Genomic DNA, 24,431 nt, shown 5'->3' on the forward strand with positions numbered 1-24,431 from the left:
GTCTAAAAAATTTTAATTTTAATCAAGAGAATGTGGTCCACTAAGTTTCAATAGTTTATCTATAAAAATTCTAATTCAAATTCGTAAAGAGGATTTAGTCCACTAAGTTTCAATATAATTTATCTGTGAAAAATTTAATTCTAATTCGTAAAGAGGATTTAGTCCACTAGGTTTTAATTTGAATTATCTATAAATATCTAGACTTGATTCGTCACAAAGAATTTCATATTACTTTAATATCGTTAGAAAATTTTATTAATAACCTATAAACTGTGATCTGCTAAGCGCGTAAAAAAATTTTTATTTTTTTTTTATAATTGCGAGAAAAATTACAAAATAATGTAATATAGGGATAATAGCTAATAAAAATTTTTCTATGTCCAATAAATGTAGTATATCAAATATGTAAAGCGTAAAGATATTTAAGTTTTAATATTTAAATTTTAATATTCCGTAATTGCACAAGATATAAAAATGAAATTATTTTCATCAAAAACATAGGGCTTCCCATTTAGAGACATGTAGGTATCAATCATTTTTCGTAAGGACTTAAAATAAAAGAAAATTTCATTCATTCTATTATTTCGTAGAGAATTCATTATATCCTCCCATTTCCTTCAACATTTCATCGATAATTGTGCGCTGAGGTATATTATAAGCTTTAAAATAAAACATCATAACGTAGAAATGCAAAGATTCCGATGAAAAAACTATATTTTATCATATTACTCTTTTATTTATATATATATATATTTTATTTTCTCTTTTTTTTTTTTACCTTTTATAATTTTGTAAATTTGGATAAAATTTTGACTATCGAAAAGAAAAGTCAAAAAAATTTTATATGTCCTTTTATCATCTCCAATATCGAACGACGAATTTGATAAGTAATTCCTTTACTTTTTATTTTTACAAAAGAAATCGACAAAAAAAACGGATAAATTCTTTGATTATTTTATTTTCAAGGTAAGGATATAATTTTAATTTTTAAACTTTTATTTAATATTTTTTTTTTTTAAAAAACGAAGAAACTTACCACCGTAATCGGGGCACCATTTTAAATAAGGTTAAACAAATTTGTTTTAATAATATAAATTTAAATTTTATTCACTAACTTCTTTTTTCTATCACAATCTATTTATACAAAAAATATCAAACAAAGTTAATTGAATATATTAAACAATCAATTTAAATAATATAAGATATTCAAATGATATAACGTTAATATATTTTAAATATAAATAAATATTCAAATTTAAAATATAAGACTAATCAACATTATTAAAAATAAAAAAATATAGGGAGTAGAATAAAAACAAGTACTACCACGATTTTTATAACGATGTTACTATAATTCTATTGTTTTAGCGCAATATATAGTACCTTTCAAAGTTAGGTTTACATTATGGCGGATATTATGTCTATGACTCTAATACAAGAGGAATATGATAAGATAAAAGGAAATTTGGATGATATCAATCAATCTATCAAAAAATATACTTGGAGCCGAAATGATAATCTGTAAATACAATATATAAAATTATACCTATTATATTCATAGGAATTCTAACAAAATAACCTCTTTGCATGAAGAAAATAAGTATAGTTTGTCCTATGTTTATATTTATAAACCACCATTCTAGTAAATTTCCTAAGAAAGAATCACAGCACATATTTAATGAATTTGATCATATAGTTGTTGACAATGATGAAGCAATAACTGAAGATGAATCTGAGGATATTTCTAAGGTCTATAAATTTTATTTGATATATAAAAATTATTTATACCTATAGCCAATTATTAATTCTATGATTGTTCAAGTTAATAATTCAATTAAATCTCGTGATGATTTCATTGACACACATAAAAATATAAATTTAATTGCTAGGTATGAAATCTCATTTCTTTCTGTGTTTATTATATTGTTTTAGAAATAAAAGGATGTTTGGTCATTTATTAGGAACATTAACTCAATTTAAAAAAGATTCAGATCAAGCTAAAGAAAAAGTTTTTCTTGTTTTTATTTATATTTAATTTTCTAAAAGAGTAGAGCCACTTTAAGAACTGAAATTGAAAGAAAATTAGAAGATAAGGCAAATCAGGAGAAACAAGATTTGTTATTAGAAAAACGACAATTATTTACTCAACAAAAACAAGCTAAAAATAGAATGAAAGCTTTAGAAATAAAAATTGAAATATTGAAATTGGTATTTACAAATTAACAATACTAGGATATTTTATACTATAAAACATTAGGAAGAAGCATGGGAAGAATACCAAAATCAGATGAAAAGATTTGTTAAGACTCAGACCCATCCAAATATATTTTATTTACCTGCTCTTATGAACCTTGAAATGCAATCTAAATTAGATACTAGTACTAATAAAATTGAAGGTTATTAATATCATTTTTTGGTCATTTAATATCAAATTTATCATGATTCCTCCGTACTTTGGGATTCACATAACTAAATAGTGTTCTAATTTTTTTTATTATAAGTTTTATTATTTTTGAAGATATTAAGAGTCCAAGTATGAAAAATGATTTTTTTAATACTTATCAATTGATTCAATCAAACATTTTCTTAATTATATATTTGAATAATAAAATATAGTATAAACATTTTTTTTTAAATATACTGATTTTTTTAATTCAATGGTTCTATATAACTCCTAAAATTCTTGTAAAAAAAATAAGTTTTTATTGTTTATATAAAATTTTAATCTAGAACTAGGGATATTTTAATTAGAAGTCTATAATGGGCAGGTTTTCTGGCTAAAAACCTGCCCACTTGTTTTTTGGAATATTTTTTAACCCACCCACCTCCCCACTTATAATTTTTTTAAAAATATTTACCTGCCAGCCATTTATCTATAAAATTTTGTTAACTTACATCTGCCTAATGTTTAAAAAATATTTAAAGGATGGTTTGGCTCTTTATTTATTTATTTTAATGTTTTTTTTAATATAACATATATGATATTCAGTATTATGAAATAAAACTAATTTTTTTATAAATTGAAGTTTGTTCTGCTCATATTGCCTAAACATTTTATAACCCAACCACCACCCATCCAATGTTGAAAATATTTTAGAGAACCAGACCACACCCATCCAAAGTATATGTGGGCAAGCTAAAAACCTGCCCAATGTAGACCAGTTTCAATACCACATTTTGAAATTGGATCTGATATGATATCATCGATTACTGATCCAATATAACATCTTATTGTATTCTTTATACATATTTAATTTTTTAATGTAAAAGGGTATATAATAAAAATGTGCAAAACAAAATATTATATGGGTGAATGTTTAATATTCATTAAAAAAATCAGGACTGTGCGATCCACATATTTTTTTTACTTATCCAATATTGGTTCAAAACCAATCCAATATTAATTTTTAAGAAATTTATATTTTTTATGCAAAATGCATTTAATTTAATTTTAATATTTTATTTCTACAATTAAGACATAATTTAAAAAAAATTATATTATAAAAAATATATATATTTTAATGATATATCCATTTTATTTTATATAATATATATGTTGGTATGAATGATAAAATTGTAATATTTAATTTATATAATTACAATATATTAGATTTTTTAAAATAAATATGAGAGCCTCTATATTTTCTGGCAATAATCTACAATGTGGACTATCTATATCCCCTGCCAACTCAGATGGGGCACTTGTTATAGGAGGCACCAAAAATTTACATGCAAGTTTTGACAAAATTTTATACGTTTCAGTATTAATTCTCCAATAGTCAAGTGGATCCAAAAGGGATATATAATAGCAATGTTATTTTAGTTATCTATAAAAAGAACACAAATATGAAATTAACATTTTTAAAATAGTGGGTATCAAATAAACCCAACCTTTTTGTTTATTTTGAAAAACAGATTTCATCCAAACAAATTTCTAACAAACAAATGGGTTAATCTTAATCCAACTAAGCTAATATGATAAATATTTTATTATACTTTCTATATAATAAAGATTCTTTTAAATATTCCTTGATTTTTATCAAGTATGGCATGTCATCTACATTACTATCGATTTCAATTATTTTATTTATTACTAGTTTCTCTTTGATTATTAATTTATAAGCATCCCTAAAATTAAATTTGCATTTTTTAATGTTATGTATTCTTCTCATTGTCATTCATCACCTAAGTTATCAATAAAATCTATATTTATTTTAAAAAAATAAAACCTGGCGAATCTTATTGGGAGTTGGAAGTTGAACATTATTATCACCTTTAATAAAAGGGTCACATGCAGTTCTGAGTTTTTCAATATATGAAAAGACCTTTGGTAAAAATAAATCCTTTTAATGAGGGTCAAGTAGTGTTGCGATAAGACAATTGTCATCATCATAAATATCAAAAAACCAAGTTATTAATTGATTATTAATGGTATCCTTTATAGTTTGCACACCTCTATCTGTATCCCCATTAATCGTTAATTCACTTTTCAGAATTTCAACAAAGGGTATAACATTTCTAATTGAACATGATTCCATACTTATTTCTTTTGTTACCTTCTGAATTGGTTCTAGAATTACCTTTTTTGTTAATTCCCACTCATATAATGAGAGATTTCCAAAATTAGGATTATCGATAATGAACAGCTGTATCACCCTATTTTATTCTATCAATTGTTCAAGCATGTAATAGGTAGAATCCCAAGGTGGGCACGTCCTGGATTAATTTATGCCTAGTTAGACTCAAGATTTTTTTAGTCAATGTTTAAAGTGGCCTACTATTTCTTACCCGAGCAAGCCTGTCAATGATAAATCTCTGTGATAAAATTGATACCTTTACGACCAATTGCAAACTGTTAGCAAAACAGGTAACGTTTTGAAATTTCCCGTTTTTCATGACCAAAGCTATATTGAATGCATTATCTTTAATGATTAGGTGTATTTTATTTTTTCTTATTCCCCAATAATTAATCATTTCATCTAAAATTTGTACAATGTTTATTGCTATATGCGATTCAATAAATGATTTAATTTTATAATTTGGACATAATTGATTTGATGTAAAGCCGTCGTCCTCCAAGATAGAAATCGGCTTGTGGTCACATTCTAACATTTCCTTATAAAATTAGTCATAATTATGTATTTAGGGGCAGAAATTTTCCAAATACTGATTAAGGATGGCTGATATTGTTGGCTGACTTTCTGGACTCTTATTTTTTAAACTTTGATTTTTTTTCTAATATTGCGTTTTTTTATTAGCTCTTCAAATGCCGTTTGATGGTATCGCTTTAAATGTTTACGGATATTGGTGGCATTAAATGAAGTTTTCATTATTCCTCCCCGTGAAATTAGAGTTCCAAACGCATCTTGCAAAATTAGTAAAATATTTCCATAATTCAGATGCCATATTTACATAATATCCTTTATTTAAAGTATAATTAATATAATTGGCGTTATTATTTAAAAGATTTAGAATAAATAAAACTTTGGGTGTTCCTTTCCATTTTTATAAAAAATCTTTTAATATATTTTAAATCTATAAAAAAAAATAGCGAAGTGTTGCATTGTTTTAAAAATTAATAAAAAATTATTTAGAATCGTTCTTTTTGAAATATTATAATTATGTATAATAAACTATATAACAAAAAAAGTAAAAAGATCAGATTGGTTTTTTATAGGTATCGGCCTTATCTGATTTTTTTGAAAAACGTTGTTATATTTATAAATAAACATTTTCATATTTACATTTCTTATATTTTTTAAAATTATGACACCATCAGATCGGAGAATTTTATAATATATTGGCCTATAACCATTATTTTAGACCAATAAAATCGGTACATCCCTATTAAATGAATAAAATTGGAATGCTGAGTTTTTTCTATGTGTAAAATCACATAAAACGTTTTATATTTATATGTCAAATCAATAACCTTACTACCTGACCATCTCCAATTTTGATAAAATTTGGTATATTGGTAATTGAAATGTTATAATTGGTGAATCCGATATTTTAGCCTCTTAGCTTATTAGAATTAGAGATATAGGGCTTCAAAGTGGCTCTGCTTGGCCTTTTTGAAGAACAATTTTTTTAAATTACTGTAAATTTACTACTAGAAACATTATAAATGAATATTATATCTGATTTTATAGGCCTAAAAGAACTTGAAAATAAACTTAATATAATTTATTCCTAATTTAAAATTTATTTATTTCTGTTTAATTAAAATTATATATTTCCAAATTTCACATATTTGGTAAAGAGTTCCTGATAATTGTCACATAACTTTATATAAAAAAGAATACCAATTTATGAGAATGACAACATCCCTACAAATTCAATAAATTTTTAAATTCCACCTTAATTGAAATGGAAAAGAATATTCTAATTAAAAAAACACACAATTCCCTACACCTATATCCTTAAATTTGAAATTAATTGAAATGGCATAATCGCTAATAATAAATAGATTAAGAGAAAAGGGATATCCTAACTAGAGGTGGGAGCGGGCTGTGTAATTACGCGTGACCCATCGTGTCACGGCGTGAGTGTTAATAAAATTTTAATTATTAGGCGTGACGGGCCTTTCCAAAATTTTTCCCGTGCCTGAACATAAATTTCTCGTGAATCACGGAAATTTTAGTTTTTTTATAAATATAAATTTGTAATTTTATAATTTAATTTAGTTCTTTTTTAAAAAAGAATAATTTTTGAAAACAAAAAATATTCCGGCATTTTATAAACAACATCTGGTGTCACGCTCCTAGTTCTATTTTCTTTTTATGTTTAGGTGTTTTGTCGCAAGATTTTCACTTAAGGTAGGCTTAATTCTAGATCTAATTTAAAAAGCCTTAAGTTTTTAATAGACGGAGAAAAGGAAGATATTTACAAAACAATCTTAAAAATGTGAAATGATATAAAATTAGATGATATGCATAAATCAATGCCAACTGTCATTTATAACTTTCTTAATTCATCCTACATTTTTAAAAACCCATATATTCTAAATGAAACATATTTTCAGATGATTCTGATGAAGCATCGACATCTACCGATGAAAGCTGTGTGAATTTAAAAGATTCATCCCATAAAACAAATAACATTGGAAATATTTGAAGTTTTGGAAGGAGGAAATTTTATTTTCTTTTTTGAGAAAATTAGAGAGTAAAATTTTGTCAGCCCTGGCAAATTCGGCTTCTAGTGAAAAGTTATTTTCTGCAGCCATTCGATTAGAGAAAAGGCGTACACAATCGAAATAAAAAAAATGACATTCTTCTTTTTCTATGTAAAAATTTGGATTTATAATATGTATTTATTTTTTGTTATTATGGATTATGGAATTAAAAAAATAAATAGAATAAATTCAAAAAAGTGTAAAAAATTATAGCATTAAAGTTTTGAAAAATTTAAAAACACCATGAATTTTAGTGCGTGACGGGCGTGAATCAAAATATTGCCTTTCATGAGCGGTCGGGTCGAAAATTTTTTAGTGGTAAGCGTGAATATTTTTTATTGCCACGATGAGCGGGCGGGCCGTGAATAAAAATTTAGGCCCGCGCCCACCTCTAATCCAAACCAAAGCTCCCAAGAATTTCAACTGTTATAAGCAAAATTCTTCAACCATATATGAAGACAAATGGTAGCAGTGATTTGATCTTTCAAAATATCATCTTATTAACGACATTACTTCCTAATTAGAGCATATATAACATGGAACTTAACTCCTCATTTTATATAATTCGTAATTCAAAATTAAATCTCAATAAAAAGGCATTCTTTCAACTTCTACCTAAAAAGCAGCGACCCGGTGTGAACTAGAATGAACCGTTACACCGTTACAAACCTTTATAAATATCGAAACCGTAACTGAACCGATATAATTATTTTTTGAAGGAGTAAAATGATTTATAAAAAAGGTTAAACCGGTTTCAGACAAAATAAAATAAATAATTTTACATTTTTTTAACATTCATTTTCTTGTGGTGTATTACATATTTTACCATATCTAAAAAATTTGTTTAATATCCATAAGAAGTATGTATTAATTTTTCATTTAATTTATCCACAATCTTTTAACTTCTTCATTAGTATTGGAGCATTTATTTCCTATATTTTAGTATGCAAAATATCTAAATAACCAATTTTTGATTTAGATGCATTTAATTAATCTAAAAAATCATCAGTTTTTGTATATTGGGAATCAAAAAATTTTGAATATCCAAAATTTTATAAACTTTTTCTTATTGTACTTGCGTTTTCCGCAACACAATTTCTATTAAAATAATCTTTTTGGGGCTAAAATTTGTCTTATCGTCACATCGAACAAATATGAATCCACTTATATTTGAAAATATATTACTTATACGTTCAAATAATATATTTAGAAATGAGTTATGATTATTTTAATTTATAGATACTTATTATCAGGGTTTCGAACCGTTTAGTATAACGGTTCGTTCCGGTTTTTAGTTTAAAATTTTATAAAGGTTTTGTTCCATTTCGGTTTTTTAAAAAAATAATCATATCGGTTCGGTTCGGTTTATAATTTATAACGGTTCTTTTCGGTTTGTTCCGGTTTTTATAAATTTAATTTAAAAAAAAATTAATCATTAACCATGTATATATTAATTTTAGAGAAAAATCTTTTTATAATTTCTTATTTAATTTAACCATGAATGATAATCTAATAGATATTTTTATTAAACTTAGTAAATATAAATTAGACAAATCAATTCTTTTTATTTCATAAATAAGATAAACACAAACATGCGCAAATACAATGAGGAATAAAATAACACATAAATATAATGAAATTTATATTATTTATTTTTAAAAAGAGAATTGGAACGGATAACTAAAATATTTTCTAATATTTCAGGATTTAATTTAGTTCTTTGCGCAGAAAGTATAAACTTAAGGCTAGAAAATGCTCTTTCTACGGATACCTGCGTAGCTGGAACTGCTAGCACAACCATAGCTAACTTATAAAGTTCTGGCATACTATTTTTTACATTTTCCCAATAATTCAAAAGATTTGCATCTTTTTCTAATCTCTCTATATTATCAAATGACCGAATTATATACTCTATTTCTACACATTTATTATAATTTTCTATGCCCTGAGAACTATTCTTATTAAGGCTTTCATGCGACATTAATAAATCTTCAAAATCATCATCTAAGTTATCTTTCGAATGTGAACACGTAGGAATAGTATCTAGATTTTCAATATTCTGATTATTTAAATTTTGGATTAAGTTCCAAGTTTTATAAAGATGTTTTTTGGCGATATCTTTTTCTTCAAATGATCAAAATACATTATATCTTGGGTCGAGATATATAGCTGAGCAAAAAACTTCATTTTTCAAATTAATCTCTCGTGCTTTGATTGTACAAACTAAAAGTTTGGCAAATGAAGTGTCTATTTTGCTAGTTTGCATGATACATTTGATCCATGCTGCATAAAAATCGCCCATGGTCATTTGTTCACTTTGTATATATTTTGTCAAAATATAAGATGGATATAAAGCTTTTAATATATCACTAATTATTTTCCATTCATTCTCTGACAAACATTTTTCACGATCATTACTTTGGGCCGATATTTCTTGGCAAAAGTTTTTTAACTCTAATAATCTTTCCAACATTAAATAGATTGAATTCCATCTTGTGCAACAATCTATTAGTGGCTTTTTTAAATTTAATTTGGACAAAATAGACATTGTAGTCTGATTTCTTATTTTTTTGCAAATGTTTCTTGCTTTATTAATAATAACAATTTCATTTGAATTTTTTATGCAATCATTAATTGCTAATTGAAATGTGTGGGAGGCACATCTAATGCCCATTAACATGGATCTCGTATGAGGTACAAGATTAATACTTTCAATATTAAAAAAAGGTTCTTCATTTTCATTAACAATTATATCATCATTGTTATTTAAATTATCATTATCTAAATAATCATTAAGGATATCATCTTCTTCATCATGATGTATTAACAGCTTGATTAATTTAATCATGTTAGCTGCATTGTCTGTGGTTATCGTATAAATTTGATCAATTCTTATTTCATGTTCGTTTAGAACATCTAGAATAATTTTTTTTAGATATTCTGATGTATGTCTTTCTTTTATCTCTTTCATGCATAACGTTCTTAATTTTATTTCTCCATTATCTATAAATTGAATATTGATCCCCAGTATGGACCTATCATATCGAGTTGCAATATCTAATTTTAACGATATAAGTTTTTGGTATATTTCTTTTTTTAAATTTTGCGAAAAATCAAATGCCATTTTTTTAATATTATTGCGTATATTTTCAGAATTGATGGTTAAATTACCACCCAATCCTACAATTATCGGATCTATAATATTTTTAAATGCTTTGTCATCAATTGATTTTATTGGTCTCCCATGAACTGTGATTAATTCAGTGCAGGAGCGGATTAAAGTGTCTTTATTAATATTAATTTGTATTGTATTAGTTTTGGTAAAAGCATTTTGAATTGTATTATGATTATTTGCATTTTTTGTTATTGTTTTTTTAATAGTCAAATTATCTTTTTTTTTAAATAATTTGAATTCCTTATCGTGGAATCTTTCTATATGTCGTTCAAGATTTGCTGCATGGTCCCCGGTTAAAACTTTACCACAGTTTTCTAGTTTACAAGTAGATTGATTTTTTACAATATCTAATTTAAAATATGATCGCACAGGATTTGACTTTTCCCGAACCATTTAATAGATACTAATATGCTATTTGATGATGAATAGATTAGAATCTTTTATTATAAAAATAGAATAAATAAATTTCTTAATAGAATCAGTATAATTTTTTATTTATCTTATCTGACAATAGTCAAATTATCTTTTTTTTTAAATAATTTGAATTCCTTATCGTGGAATCTTTCTATATGTCGTTCAAGATTTGCTGCATGGTCCCCGGTTAAAACTTTACCACAGTTTTCTAGTTTACAAGTAGATTGATTTTTTACAATATCTAATTTAAAATATGATCGCACAGGATTTGACTTTTCCCGAACCATTTAATAGATACTAATATGCTATTTGATGATGAATAGATTAGAATCTTTTATTATAAAAATAGAATAAATAAATTTCTTAATAGAATCAGTATAATTTTTTATTTATCTTATCTGACAAGATCTCCCCCAAAAACGTGAATTATATGCAGGCCTACCCTTCATATAATTATGCCGATTTTTTCCTCAAAGATACTAACAACAAACCTTGTACACAGATGAAACTAAATAAGTGAATGGAGCTTACTAATACCATTTTAATAAATAATTTGATTTAATAGAGAAAAGAAAGAAGCAAAAAGATAAGATATAAAATAAGAAGAAAAGAAATAGAAAAGCTGTTTAAAATTCCAAAAACAACTGTCTTTTATTAAAAAATTAAAGTTAATTAAATTAAAACTTTAATGGATCATCTTTATAATTATCCAATTGAATTTCATGTGTTTAAATTTTATTTGGTGCTATAAGATATTGAGGTTAATCAGTAAGTAGTTATTATTTCAAGAAATTATCCACTAAAGTGTAAATGGAAATAAATAAATAAATTAACCATAAAATACAGGAATATTAATTAACAATCATATGTTTTTTTTAATTTCAGAATTCTAATATTCATTTAAGTCATTATAAATTATTTATTATGAAAATATTAATTAATAAGAAATTAATATAAAACAGTATTTTATTAAAATAATCAGTACCTGATTTTCTTTAGATGTTAGTTAGAATTATGATTTTTCCCAAATTATTAGCAAGTATTAATAAGCTAATTAATAACTAATATACATATATATATATATAAGAATAAACTTGTTAATTTAAAGAATAGTCTTGTTTGATTTTAAGATTCTTATCTAATTAACTGGTAATTCGCCTAATCTCTATTAAATTGAGTATTTATTAAAGTGAAAAGAAAAAACAATAAACATGGTGGTATTAATTGACATTTAAAAAAAATTCAATTTGAAAAGAAATAAAGAGTTTAAAAATTTCCCCAAGGAAAATTCAAATTTCAAATTTAGGTTAATAATGTTTAAATTTAATTATTTTTAAAACCGTTTTGAACCGGTTTAAACCGGTTTTAAATATTTATAACGGTTCGGTTCGCTCTTTTTATAGTTTCTTTATAACGGTTCGGTTACGGTTCAGAAAATTATAACGGTTCATTCCGGTTTGGCGGTTCGGTTCGAAACCCTGCTTATTATAAAAATAAATAAATTTCATCTATTTTATAAATAAACAATATTTTAACTTAAGTGATGGCAATAATTTTAATAAATAATATTCATAATTAAAATCATTGTACGATGGTGTTGCTACAATAAAAATAATTTAGAAAAAAATTTCTAACCGTAATGAGCCTTTAACCTTTATAATTGGGTCATTCCATGTCAAATGAGCAAGAAAATCAAGATTTTCGGCTGACTCCTTTCAATATCGATAAAAAGTTGTAGGCTGGTTATATATGTTCATATTAGATCATAAACAAAATTTTAGCGCATTAGCAACTATATTAACGGAGATAATCGGGGTTAAAGGTCCAAAAAACGTCTTTTTTTTGCTTTTTACTGATGTTAAATAATTAGTTCTTAATTTAAAACTAACTAAGACCTAATATTGAATCTAATATTAATATCTATTTTTAAAAAAAATATTTAGAAAATATTATAATAATGATAAATATACATAACATTAAATAACAAAAAAAGATCGGATCAGATCTGGTTTTTTACAGGATCGGCTCGATCCGATATTTATACGCTAAATATCGGTGCCACTCCGATCCGATATTTAATATCGACACAGCCCTAGTTTTTACCGAAAACTACGTAGTTCGGGGTAAGTCTTGATATTAAGCTTGTAGACAACGTTAGCTAAGTGTTATGCAACAAAGATAGGGGTTAGTATTTATATTGGATGAGGAAAAATACTACACTAAATTCGATAAAATTTAAAAGATACTTGTACTTCAGAGAGGTACTCAATAAGTAAGTAAGTATTTTAGTTATTTCATAAATACAAGTTCAAAGTACATTGCATTAATTAGCTTAGGTTATGCAACAAAGTTAAGGATGGGTGTTTATATTAGGAGAAATACTAATTTTATTAGACACTAAACCCCCTACATTTGGTAAAATCTAACAGTTACTTAGAATCTTGTAGAATAATCAATTTTATTAAAATTGAAATATTTTTTCCAGGATTCATTTAAAAGAACCAACGGTCAACCATCAACATGTCCTTTAATTTTATAAATGTCATATATCAATTTTTTAAATTAGTTTTTAAATAAATCACATTTTAATTAAAACCGAGCCTAATTAACGTGTAAGTACTTTATTTTGATATTGGAATCATTATTTATAATTCTATAATTTGTAGTAAATCCTTTAAATAACAATTTTTAAGCATGAAAATAGGTTATTTTTCATAATTGGCTTGATATCTCCAAATTTGAACACTATTTAGTTACATGTACCGTAGTTTATATGCAAATTTTGCCCAAGTCCCAAGAGATCTCACTAAAATAATATTTGTTTGATCGGTTACTAGTGTTGTTAAACTTTTTGATTAAGCTGATTTTTAAAAAGGCAAATTTAATATTTTAGCCGGAAAAATATTGCCCAAGTCTCTAGATTTCTCTAATAGATTTCCAAACCTTTGAGCAAAAACTTTAGGCTTGTGTAATATTATATGAATAAAATAGAGTTAGCCGTTTTTAAAAATCGGCTCAAATCTAGCCTTTTATTAACACTAAATTATACATGGAAAGGAATGCCTTCTATAAAATAAATATACCTTATATATTTTTCTTTATTAAAGAGTCAATACTAGAAAGGCGATCAATAATAGAAAATGAACTTAAAAAATTGGATGAACCATTATTTTTTAGAAATTTAAGAGTTAATTCAGATAAATATGAAAATGATAGTAATCAAAATGAAAATATGGTTAATAATAATAATACATATGACCTATTAGAAGATATTACAAAAAAACATATTCAAATCAGTTATAATTTCCAAGATAATAAATTAGGGGATCAATCTTCTATTAAATCGACAATGGATGAATTTGATAACAATAGTAATGGATTATTTGACAAAAATGCTAAAGATCAAATACCCTCATATAATAGCATAAATTATGCAATATTTCAATTCAAAAGAGGGCTTGAGAGAAAAATTAGAGTATTGGAAAATGAAAAAATTGCAGTAAAAATTAACAAAGAAAATTATTATAATGATAAAGATGAAAAAAGAAAACACATTGATGTGAGAAAAAGTGTTAAAAAGCCTAAAGATGATGACAAGCATAAAAGATCAAAAAAGTTATCAATTCTAAAATCCGAAGTTCCTATAGGTTATATATTAAATTATCATTGTTAAGTAGCTTGCTACTTTTTTGTAATTTATCAAAGAGTGTTACTTCATTTAATACCATTTTCAATAGTATATATGCATATGAAATTTGAAATTATTTATAGGATAGCTTGACCAAAAGTGTTTATTTGTGGTTTTTTTATCGATGTGGTCAAATATACTTTTTAGAAAAGTAAATAAGGTAGAATCGTCAAATGGTTGGCTTAGTGCAAAATCAAGTTTTAAGTTGACAAAGCTGTTATTAAATCGAGTGGCTCAATGAGTCGCTTCAAACCTGACTCGAGTCTGTTTTGAATCTACTCATTAGCTGCTTCCTATCGACTTGAGTCTTGACTATAGTCTGTATAAAAATTGACAAGTCAGCATATAAGTTAACTCTATCATAAAAGATATAGATAATGGTAATCGGTTTATTTCAGAGTTTAAAGTAATGTCCTTAAAGGTAATTCAGTTACTAGTACCGTTTCATTTCAGTAAAATAGGAACGTCATTTCTATTTTTTTGGAAAGTAACATCTAAAATAGCTGATATCCTGTGTTTTTCTGGAGAGAAGTATGTGTCTAGATTTTGACAGGGAGTGGCCTTGAGCCATTCGTAACCATTATGGTTATTGATAAGGAGAAAATTAGTAAGTTCCTCTGATTGCCTGTTCGAAAGAAGAAGTTTCACGAAACGTGCAGTTAATGGAGAGTTTCAATCTTCTTGGAGGATTCTTGTGGGGCGAGGTTTATTGGGTAATTATATTACTATTGTCCAATGTGGTTAAAGGGAGATTTAGGTCTGGTAAGAGTGTTTTATTAACTTATCGGAAGAGATGCGTGATGAAATGAAAGCTGTTAGTGATAAAGAAATTGGGGATCGAATTCCAATACTCCCTTCTTGGAAGGAAGAGATGCTTGCATCCATGACAAGGGGCATAATTTGATGTTTAAAACTTCTTCAAAACAGTCCTTGATTGTGCTTTGAGAATAATCGATCTAAATGTATGAAGAATGTAGACGATCTGAGTGCATGAAGGATTTTAGGTATATAAAGGAAATTTTTCACTAGGAAAAATGAAGGTTGAGATAGGTAATGTGTGTAAGGGCTTTAGGTCTTATATTGTTGATATAAAATTGTTTAAAAGGGAACTAGCTGATTCAGTTACTCCAATGGGGGCTTTTAGTATGAATTTTAACCTGTTAATATGTATGAAAGGTAATTCTCCTTGTGGTAAAATTCGGTAATTTTAATAATAAACATTCTCAAAATATTTATCAATAAGGCATCACCATCTGTAAAGAAATTTTTAGCCACACTAAACTTCTACCTTAATACTTGACGGGAGAGTGCTTGCTATATTTAATGAATAATAATTTTATATTGGTATAATCTTTAAATATATTCAAAATTTGATGAGTTAAAATTTATATCATCTAATAAGTGGGGTGTCCTAAAAATCGAATATTATATTATTTGCTTTTTAGAGATTTTCTAGAAATATGGATCTAAAAATTATAATATTTTTTAAATTAATATTATAAAATATAAAATTTGCCATGTTGTCATCATCCACTTACAACTTTCCCTTTCAGCCTTTATCTCATCTCGTCTTGCTGCTCAATCTATTATCGACAATGAATCTACTCCTTCAGATACTGACCTCTCTCAGGCCCTCACCTTTTGGGACAACAACTGCTCTCCCACCCTTAGCCGTCCCGTTTCCAGTACCCAAAAAGACTGGGATGCTCCTCTGATCGCCCGTTCCGTTGAATATCTTATTTCGAACAGGCCCTTTGAGGAAAATCCCAATAATTTGGTACTAAATGCAAACTCTGGCTACGAATGGTTGGAAGCCATCCCCAGCGCCAATCTCGGCCTCCTCATGACTGGCGAACAGCTACGTATATCTATAGCCCTCCGCCTCGGCTGTAATGTCGTAGTTCCCTCAATCTGCATCGACTGTGGTCAGCCCATTGAATCGAAGGCTTACCATCCCTTGCACTGCAAGTTCTCCCGTGGACGACAACCTCGTCATAAATCTATCAATAACATTTTACTAGCCGCCCTCAAAAAAGTTAATATCCCATCTACCCTTGAACCAGTGGGTCTTTCAAACGAATATGCCATACGCCCGGATGGTATTTCTCTCATACCCTGGTCTAATGGTCTTCCGCTAACATGGGATTACACTTGCGTTGATTTTGCAGCCAAGTCTAACCTCTCATTTTCTGCTATCGAAAAGGCAGAAATCCTTAAAAAAATAAATACGCTGGCCTCGCCAACACTTTGTTCATTCCTATCGTTACCAATACCCTAGGCATGTTTGGAAACGAGGCCCTCAATTTCATCAAAATCATAGGAAAAAAAATGAGACAGATCTCAGGGGACCCCAATGAAGGATTTTACCTTCGCCAGCAGATTTCCCTGGAAATTTGCCGGTCTAATTTTTTAAGCATTCACTCTCCTCTTGGATGATATATACCCACCTTTTTTTTAAATATATATATTTTTTTTATAGTATCCATTTTAATATATATTTTTTTAATCCTCTGTAAATTATATAATTTTTTTTTTAAAGATAATAAAAAAGTCGAATATTTAATGGACATATTATTAAATGAATTTATTTCAAATATCTATGAAAAAACGTAAAATAAAATTGTGTCAATATAGTATCTAGATATAGATAATACATTTTGTATCTAGATACTTTAACTGTATAATAAATAGAAAAATATGGGGATTTGAATACTAATTCATAGTTTGCATCGATTAAAAAAATGGGGGAATGGAAGGCGGAGACCCGCCCCCAATTTTTTGATTGAGCCTTCTTAGATAGCAAAGGCTAATGACACCACTGACTTGTACATATTATTTTTCATTTAAATTTTAATTTGGGAATAATCTAAGTCGATTTTTCCAAAAATATATTAAGCATTTTGATCAAATTTAATAAAATCGCATTGTGCATTAAAAATATTAGTTATTGCTATTCTAACCAAATTATACTAGCCTACGGCCCTATATTTAAATAAAAAAAATTCTATTTTCAAGCCTGGCATGAGATTTTTTAAAAATATTTTGACCCAATTTGGATTTTTATTTTTGGTCCATATAATATTTTTAAATTTTAATAATCTTAAATATTTTGGCCATCTTTTGCAGAATATTTCAAAGATAGATTGTAAATTTACTCTACGTGATTTTTCAACTGATTAATTGATCTAATTATAAAAATATTAAAATTTCAGCCAGCCATTTAAATTTTTTATAATTTTTAAGCTCGGCCTGGCTCAGATTTTTAATATTATATCATTTTTCGGCTTTTGGATCAATTCCGGGTAAGATCTATGATTAATATTTCAAATCTTTACGGTTCTTTAAAGATTCCAAAAAAGTGGGAATTTGAGTTTCCTCCTCTTTTCAGGATTCTATGACAATTTATCTTATTATTGTTTAGTTACTCATGATTTAATAGACGATTTGTATTGTTGGATTTATATGGTAAAAAGAGATATTTTCCCGATCTTTACATTTAATAACTCCAAAAAGTTTTAGTTACACTCACCTTACTTTTTATACCGAATCTTACTAATCTTAGGAAATCGTCTGTCTAATATATTATTTTTTCATTTCACCCTAACACTTGACATGAAATTATCCAATTTTTTAAAATCAATATCTTAAAGAGGTCATAAAACGTTATATTATTTGGCGCAATTAATTATATTTCATTTTATATTTTAAATATTCTTAAAGGTGGCACTGCTCTTACTATTGTCGATTCTATATCTTCACAACAAATCTCTAAAAATTTAAATGGCATTGTAAGCAAAAACAATGAACATATTTCATCTTATAACCAAACAGTTTTCAAAAATATATTTCCAGCCTATAATATTTGAAATCAAAGTAAAACAATATATTTTATAGAATATACAAAATTTTGTTAGGAAAGAATAAAATAACCAAGAAAATTGATACTTACTTCATTATATCGCAAATGGTAATTTGCTGCAATGTAAATATAAAAAATAGGGATAGTTTACTTTTTATTATTACTTATAAAATGGCAATTCATTTAATCTGGGTTTTTTATGATTTTGATGTAAAAAATAAGTACAGTTTTTATTGTGTTATACTTTTGACACCACATAATGTATGATATAATAAATAAATTTTATTCAACTTTTCTGTTATACAAATTATGATATCTTTTAAAAATTATAGAAAAAGTACATATTGCCAAATCATTCTGTCAAACAACTCCCCCTCAGATTTTTTTGTAGAATATGTAAAAATAATAAAATTTTTGCATTCAAAAAATAAAAACTAAACTAGAAGTCTGCGCAATCTGTCCTGCTGGTCGGAGAAAAATATTTAGGGCTGGGCTGGACAAATTGTATAAAATATTTTTGCAGGTATTATGTTTATTGTTCAAAATACAACCCCAAACCACTATTTCATGTTCATAATTTTATTTCCATATTAAAGACAATAACATATATATATCTCACGTGACACACATCTTAAAATAAAGATTATCGAAAATATTGAAAAACGTCCATATTTGTCAATTACAAATCAAAAGATACAACAGCCCCCCCCCCCTTTCTTGAGAAATCAAACTTGGGTAAAGCATACAACTTAATATATAAATATAATCTAAGTAAATGTCTACATAAATGATCAAAAAAATATATATAAATTATTATTATTTATTTTCTTTTTTCTGTTCCAGGAAGTTCTATATTTTTTCTTGATTGTGCTGCTAATTATCATTTATTTTAACAGTATGTGGATCATAGCTTGATTGATCCATTGCATTATTGTAGTTAATTGAACAAAATATTACAAAGAGTAAGTCAGTCCAATGCTTTTTATTCAAAATGTATTCATTATTCGTTCCTCAACAGTATCCCAGATATTTCCCTATCAATCATATTCCTAAATTTCAATCCAATTAACAAGAGACTTTTTATTATATGATGGACTACTACTTCCTTGGATCTAAAATAATATCAAATGGCCAATTTTTCTTTATATAAACTCCAAAATTTTAAAAGTCAAAAATATTCTAATATTACTTAATGACACCCACCATTATTATACTTCATATATAAATTATGGATGTGAACCCTTCGACAAAAAAAAAGGGTCCGGGTTCGGGTGCAATAAAATTTAAAAAGGGACCGGGTTCAGGGAACATAAAAAAATGACTCAAAATAAGACTTTTTTTCCATTCATTTATTATTATACTTCATTATTTACACATTCATAATTTAAAAATAAAATAATTTATATTTGTTTTATTTAATCACACAATCATAATATCTTCTAAAATATCATCCTTGAGATATTTCCACGTAAATTAGGTAATATATATTTCAAAGGTGAAAATCCACGTTCTACGCTTACCTTAAATAGATAGTTATCTTTATAAAACATAAATTATTATACTTGTGTCGCCGCTACAGCCATGACGATTTTAGACAAGATATATAATTCTGGATATACTGAAGAATTTTCTTTCCAGAATTTTAAAATATTTAATTTTATTTTTTTCTCTATCGAAAAGTAAAATTTCAAGATCATCAATGTTGCTATCATTATTATTATTGTCACTACAACCAATAGGTATTGTCGTAGCCTCCAATATATTGTAAATAATGGAGTTTTGCTTACATAAATCCTTAAGATGGTCTAGCCATTTGTTTTTGCTCAACACTCAATAAAACTTGATATCGAGAGTCTAAATATATAGAAGCGTATACAACTATTTCGCAAATATTGTTGTTCTCGAATTTTCCTGTTTTTTAATATTTCGTATAAAAAGGATTGTAAATTTTTCTTAATCTAATCGGCATCTAATAAACATAATTGTTCTGATTGTAATCTTAATATTGCTATTTTTAAAGGAATTAATACACTAATAGCCAATTGTAGAGTAAATATTATTACCTACACTAGAAAATTATTTATGATAGCAATCTCTAGATGATTTAGATTATTGAAATCCCAAATCTTTAAGTATCTAGTTCAAAGGAGTTCTCGATAGGAATTAATCTCTTTTACGACAAAATAAATTTATTGTAAATTTATTAAAAATATTAAGTTACCTATAATAAATATTAAGTATTTTTTTATTTAATGAAACATACGTAAAAATGATTATCACGCTAAAATATAACTATACACTTCCAAAGGATATAAGGGTAAATTATTATATGTCAATAAATAGCTTCTAGTAGTATTAAATAAATAGAATATATTTAGATTATGTTGAAATCATTTTTCTAAATATCTAAATAGTTCCAATGAAGTTCTCTACAGGAAATAACCTCTTCAACGACAAAATTAATTAATAGTAAATTTATTTAAAATATTAAGTTATAACACTGATTTTATATATTCTTGAAACAAATTTAAAAAGGATTTTCATGCTAATATATAACTAAACACTAAATCATTATAACACAATACTTTGTATTAATGTTAAATAATAGGAAAATAAATTTTGATTATTGGAAAATTATTTTCTCCAAATCATTAAGTATTTCAAAGAAGTTCTCTAACCTATTCTATGACAAAATAAATCAATAGTAAATTTATAAAATATATTAAGTTGTAATATTAAAGTATTTTTTTATATATATCAGAGACCTGCAGAGGCACCATTTGCACGGCCCGGCCCGTATATTTTTTAAAAAAATTTTTTACGGCCCGGCCCGGATATTTAAAAAATTTCAGGCCCGGCTCGGAATTTTTTAAAATTATATTCGACCTGGTATATACAAAAATTCACCTATGAGGTATTTTACCATATTTTTCAGCGAGTATTATCGCTTATTATTTAAAAAATACATGTAAAAGCTAATATTTTGAGAATATTATATTGAATTTATAAAAATTATAAAACTGTTATTTATAAAAATGGATATTTTGAGCATATACTATATTTTATATTGCATTTATAAAAATAAAACTAATATTTATAAAAATGGTAATAATATTTTGAGCATATACTATATTTTATATTTAAAAAAAATAAAACTAATATTTAATTTATAAAAATGTAAAATATTTAGAGAATATAATATATTGTATTTAATTTATAAAATAAAAATAAATAGCTATTTAAAAAAATGCATGTATAATAAATAGTATTTTGAAAATATAATCTAATTGCACAATATTAATTTAATTTATTTTATAAAATAAATTTTTAACAAAAGAAGATAATTGTATTATATAATATTGTAAAAAAAATAATGAAAAATGTTGGATTAAAAACTTTCATGACTCAAGGTAAATATAATAAATGCAATAAATATTTGACAGTTTGCAAAGTAAAAAACCAGCATGATTGACGAAACCCTATACTCAAGAAAGATATTAAAAATTTACAAATTATCATAGAAAGAGAAGCATATCTACCTTTTCAAGTTGAAGATTACTTCTTTCTTCAATAATTCGCCCAGTAGTGGAAAAATGGGACAGAAAAAAATATATTCTATAAATTTAGATATGAATTATAAAAAAATATATTAATAATACTTGAATATTGGGGCTTATTTAAGATATTCCTTTATTTGTTTTGGTAAAATATGTTGTAAAAATTTAGATATGAATTATAAAAAAATATATTAATACTTTGAATAAATTTGCAGGAAATTAATAATTAGATCGATCTGTGAGTGTTAGGTAGTGTTAACCATCACCCAATATTATATTAATCATAACTATAATATAATATAATCTTATAACCATTAACTCATAATGTAAAAATTGTTATAAAAAATATTACTACCCGGCCCGGATATATTTAAAAAAAAAATTTTAGGCCTGGCCCGGATATGTATAAAAAAAATTATTTTTGGGCCCGGCCCGGGTATATTTAAAAAAATTTTTAGGCCCGGCCCGGGTATATTTAAAAAATTTAAAATACGGACCGGGCCTGCAGGTCTCTGATATATATACTTAAAAATATCACGCTATAATATAACTAAACACTTTGATAGGATATTAAGGGTTACATCTTTATAGCCCAATAATACTTTCTAGTAGGGATATTAAGTGTTAAATAATTATAACCCAATATCTTCTAGTAATGTTAGATAAATAGGAAAATAGATATAGATTATTGAAAAATTATTTTTTCCAAATCTTTAAGTATCTATTTCAAAGAAGTTCTCTTCTCTTTTACGACAAAATAAATTTATAGTAACCTATAATAAATATTAAGTATTTTTTTATATATTGAAACATACATGAAAATGCTTATCACGCTAAAATATAACTAAACACTTCCAAAGAATATAAGGGAGAATATATTTAGATTATGTTGAAATCATTTTTCCAAATATCTAAATAGTTCAAATGAAGTTCTCTACAGGAAATAACCTCTTCAACGACAAAATTAATTAATAGTAAATTTATTTAAAATATTAAGTTATAATACTAAAGATACTTGGAACAAACTTAAAAAGGATTTTCATACTAATATATAACTAAATCATTATAACACAATACTTTGTATTAATGTTAAATAATAGGAAAATAAATTTTGATTATTGATAAATTATTTTTTCCAAATCTCTAAGTATTTCATAGAAGTTCTCTATGGAATTAACCTATTCTATGACAAAATAAATTAATAGTAAATTTATTAAATATATTAAGTTGTAATATTAAAGTATTATTTTATATATATACTTGAAACATACTTAAAAATATCACGCTAAAATATAACAACACTTTCAAGGGATATTAAGGGTTACATCATTATAGCTAGTGTTGTTAATCGACTGAATCGAGTCGACTTAGTCGAAAACTGAGTCTAAGTTTTGGGTCGAAAAAATCGACCCAAACTGACTTGAGTTATGAACTCGAGTCGTGAAGTCAAGTCTATATACTTGAGTCGATTAGAGGACGAATATTTTTATAAACTTGAGTCGTCGACTTGAGGACGAATATTTCAAATTAATAATTAAGATTTGTTCTGTTTTTTACATTTTTTTATTTTAGACTTCCAACTTGAGATTTAAATAGGAATTATATACTTTAGTGTAGTCAACTAGAGGACGAATATTTCAAATTAGTTATTATTAATTAAGATATTTGTTTATTACTTTTTTTTATTTTAGACTTCCAACTTGAGTTGCAAATAAGAATTATATACTTGAGTCGACTAGAGGACAAATAGTTATACTTATATGAACGTGAGTCGACTAGAGGACGAATATTTCAAATTTTATTAATTAAGATATTTGTGATCTATTTTTACATTTATTTACTGTAGACTTTCAACTTAAGACCATGAATACGAAATATAAAATTGAGTCGACTAGAGGACGAATATTTCATATTTGTTATTAATTAATTTATTTGCTCTGTTTTTACACATTAGCTGTTTTAATTTTCCACCTATTAAAATAAGCTTAAAATTTTAATGTAATGTGCAGATACACATGGTATGTGTACCTGGACCACCTGCTAAAACACAGTTTTTAGGTCGTAAGAAAGCAAATCTACTCAGACTAACTGTATATTGTTATGAATCTCTCTAAAGTGAATGAAAAGTTCTTTAATATTACATAAAATTAGCCTTTTCTGCACTTGATATTTTCCTAGTTACATATAAAATTATTTTTGCCTGTATAAGTAATGTTGTTAATTGGTTGGTTGTGTAGAGCCCAGACCCGGGGTTTGGGTCTAAAATATCGACAAAACCAGCTCTGAGCACGAACCCCGAGCACAGACCCGGCGTTCAGACCTAAGGTCCAGATCTTGATAGATGGCACAAAGGTTTAGACATTATCAAAAACTCGATGCTTAGATAATTATTTTCTGGTTAAAATATTGATTTAGCTGTTTTTAAAAATCTGCTCAAAAATAGCCGTTTAACAACATTAATAGAAATCCTGATCAAATTATTTAATAAATATATATTTTATTATATCATTGAAAACAAACTCCCTTTTTTGCTTAAAAATACAGGTAAAGCATTATAGGTAAAC

The 24,431-nt window shown here is 26.0% G+C and overlaps 1 protein-coding gene across 1 annotated transcript; it reads left to right on the forward strand.

Moving 5' to 3' along the window:
• Positions 1-1,265: 1,265 nt before the first annotated feature.
• On the forward strand, positions 1,266-18,942 carry LOC135929717 (probable E3 ubiquitin-protein ligase bre1). The gene is made up of 11 exons (XM_065466421.1): positions 1,266-1,319; positions 1,369-1,521; positions 1,562-1,600; positions 1,644-1,749; positions 1,795-1,889; positions 1,933-2,008; positions 2,047-2,208; positions 2,258-2,396; positions 13,871-14,410; positions 18,172-18,324; positions 18,366-18,942. The coding sequence occupies exons 2-10, from the start codon at positions 1,406-1,408 to the stop codon at positions 18,315-18,317; spliced, it is 1,419 nt and encodes a 472-aa protein (XP_065322493.1). The 5' UTR covers positions 1,266-1,319; positions 1,369-1,405; the 3' UTR covers positions 18,318-18,324; positions 18,366-18,942.
• Positions 18,943-24,431: the final 5,489 nt, after the last annotated feature.

The sequence above is a fragment of the Gordionus sp. m RMFG-2023 genome, chromosome 5, assembly GCF_954871325.1.
Source record: "Gordionus sp. m RMFG-2023 chromosome 5, tfGorSpeb1-WG-v2, whole genome shotgun sequence".
Lineage (NCBI taxonomy): Eukaryota > Metazoa > Nematomorpha > Gordioida > Chordodea > Parachordodidae > Gordionus > Gordionus sp. m RMFG-2023.

Coding starts and splice junctions, on each gene's coding strand:
- LOC135929717 (XM_065466421.1), top strand. CDS start 1,406: ATGGCGGATATTATGTCTATGACTCTAATACAAGAGGAATATGATAAG. Junction 1,890..1,932: donor AATATAAATTTAATTGCTAG/GTATGAAATCTC, acceptor ATATTGTTTTAG/AAATAAAAGGATGTTTGGTC. Junction 2,009..2,046: donor CAGATCAAGCTAAAGAAAAA/GTTTTTCTTGTT, acceptor ATTTTCTAAAAG/AGTAGAGCCACTTTAAGAAC.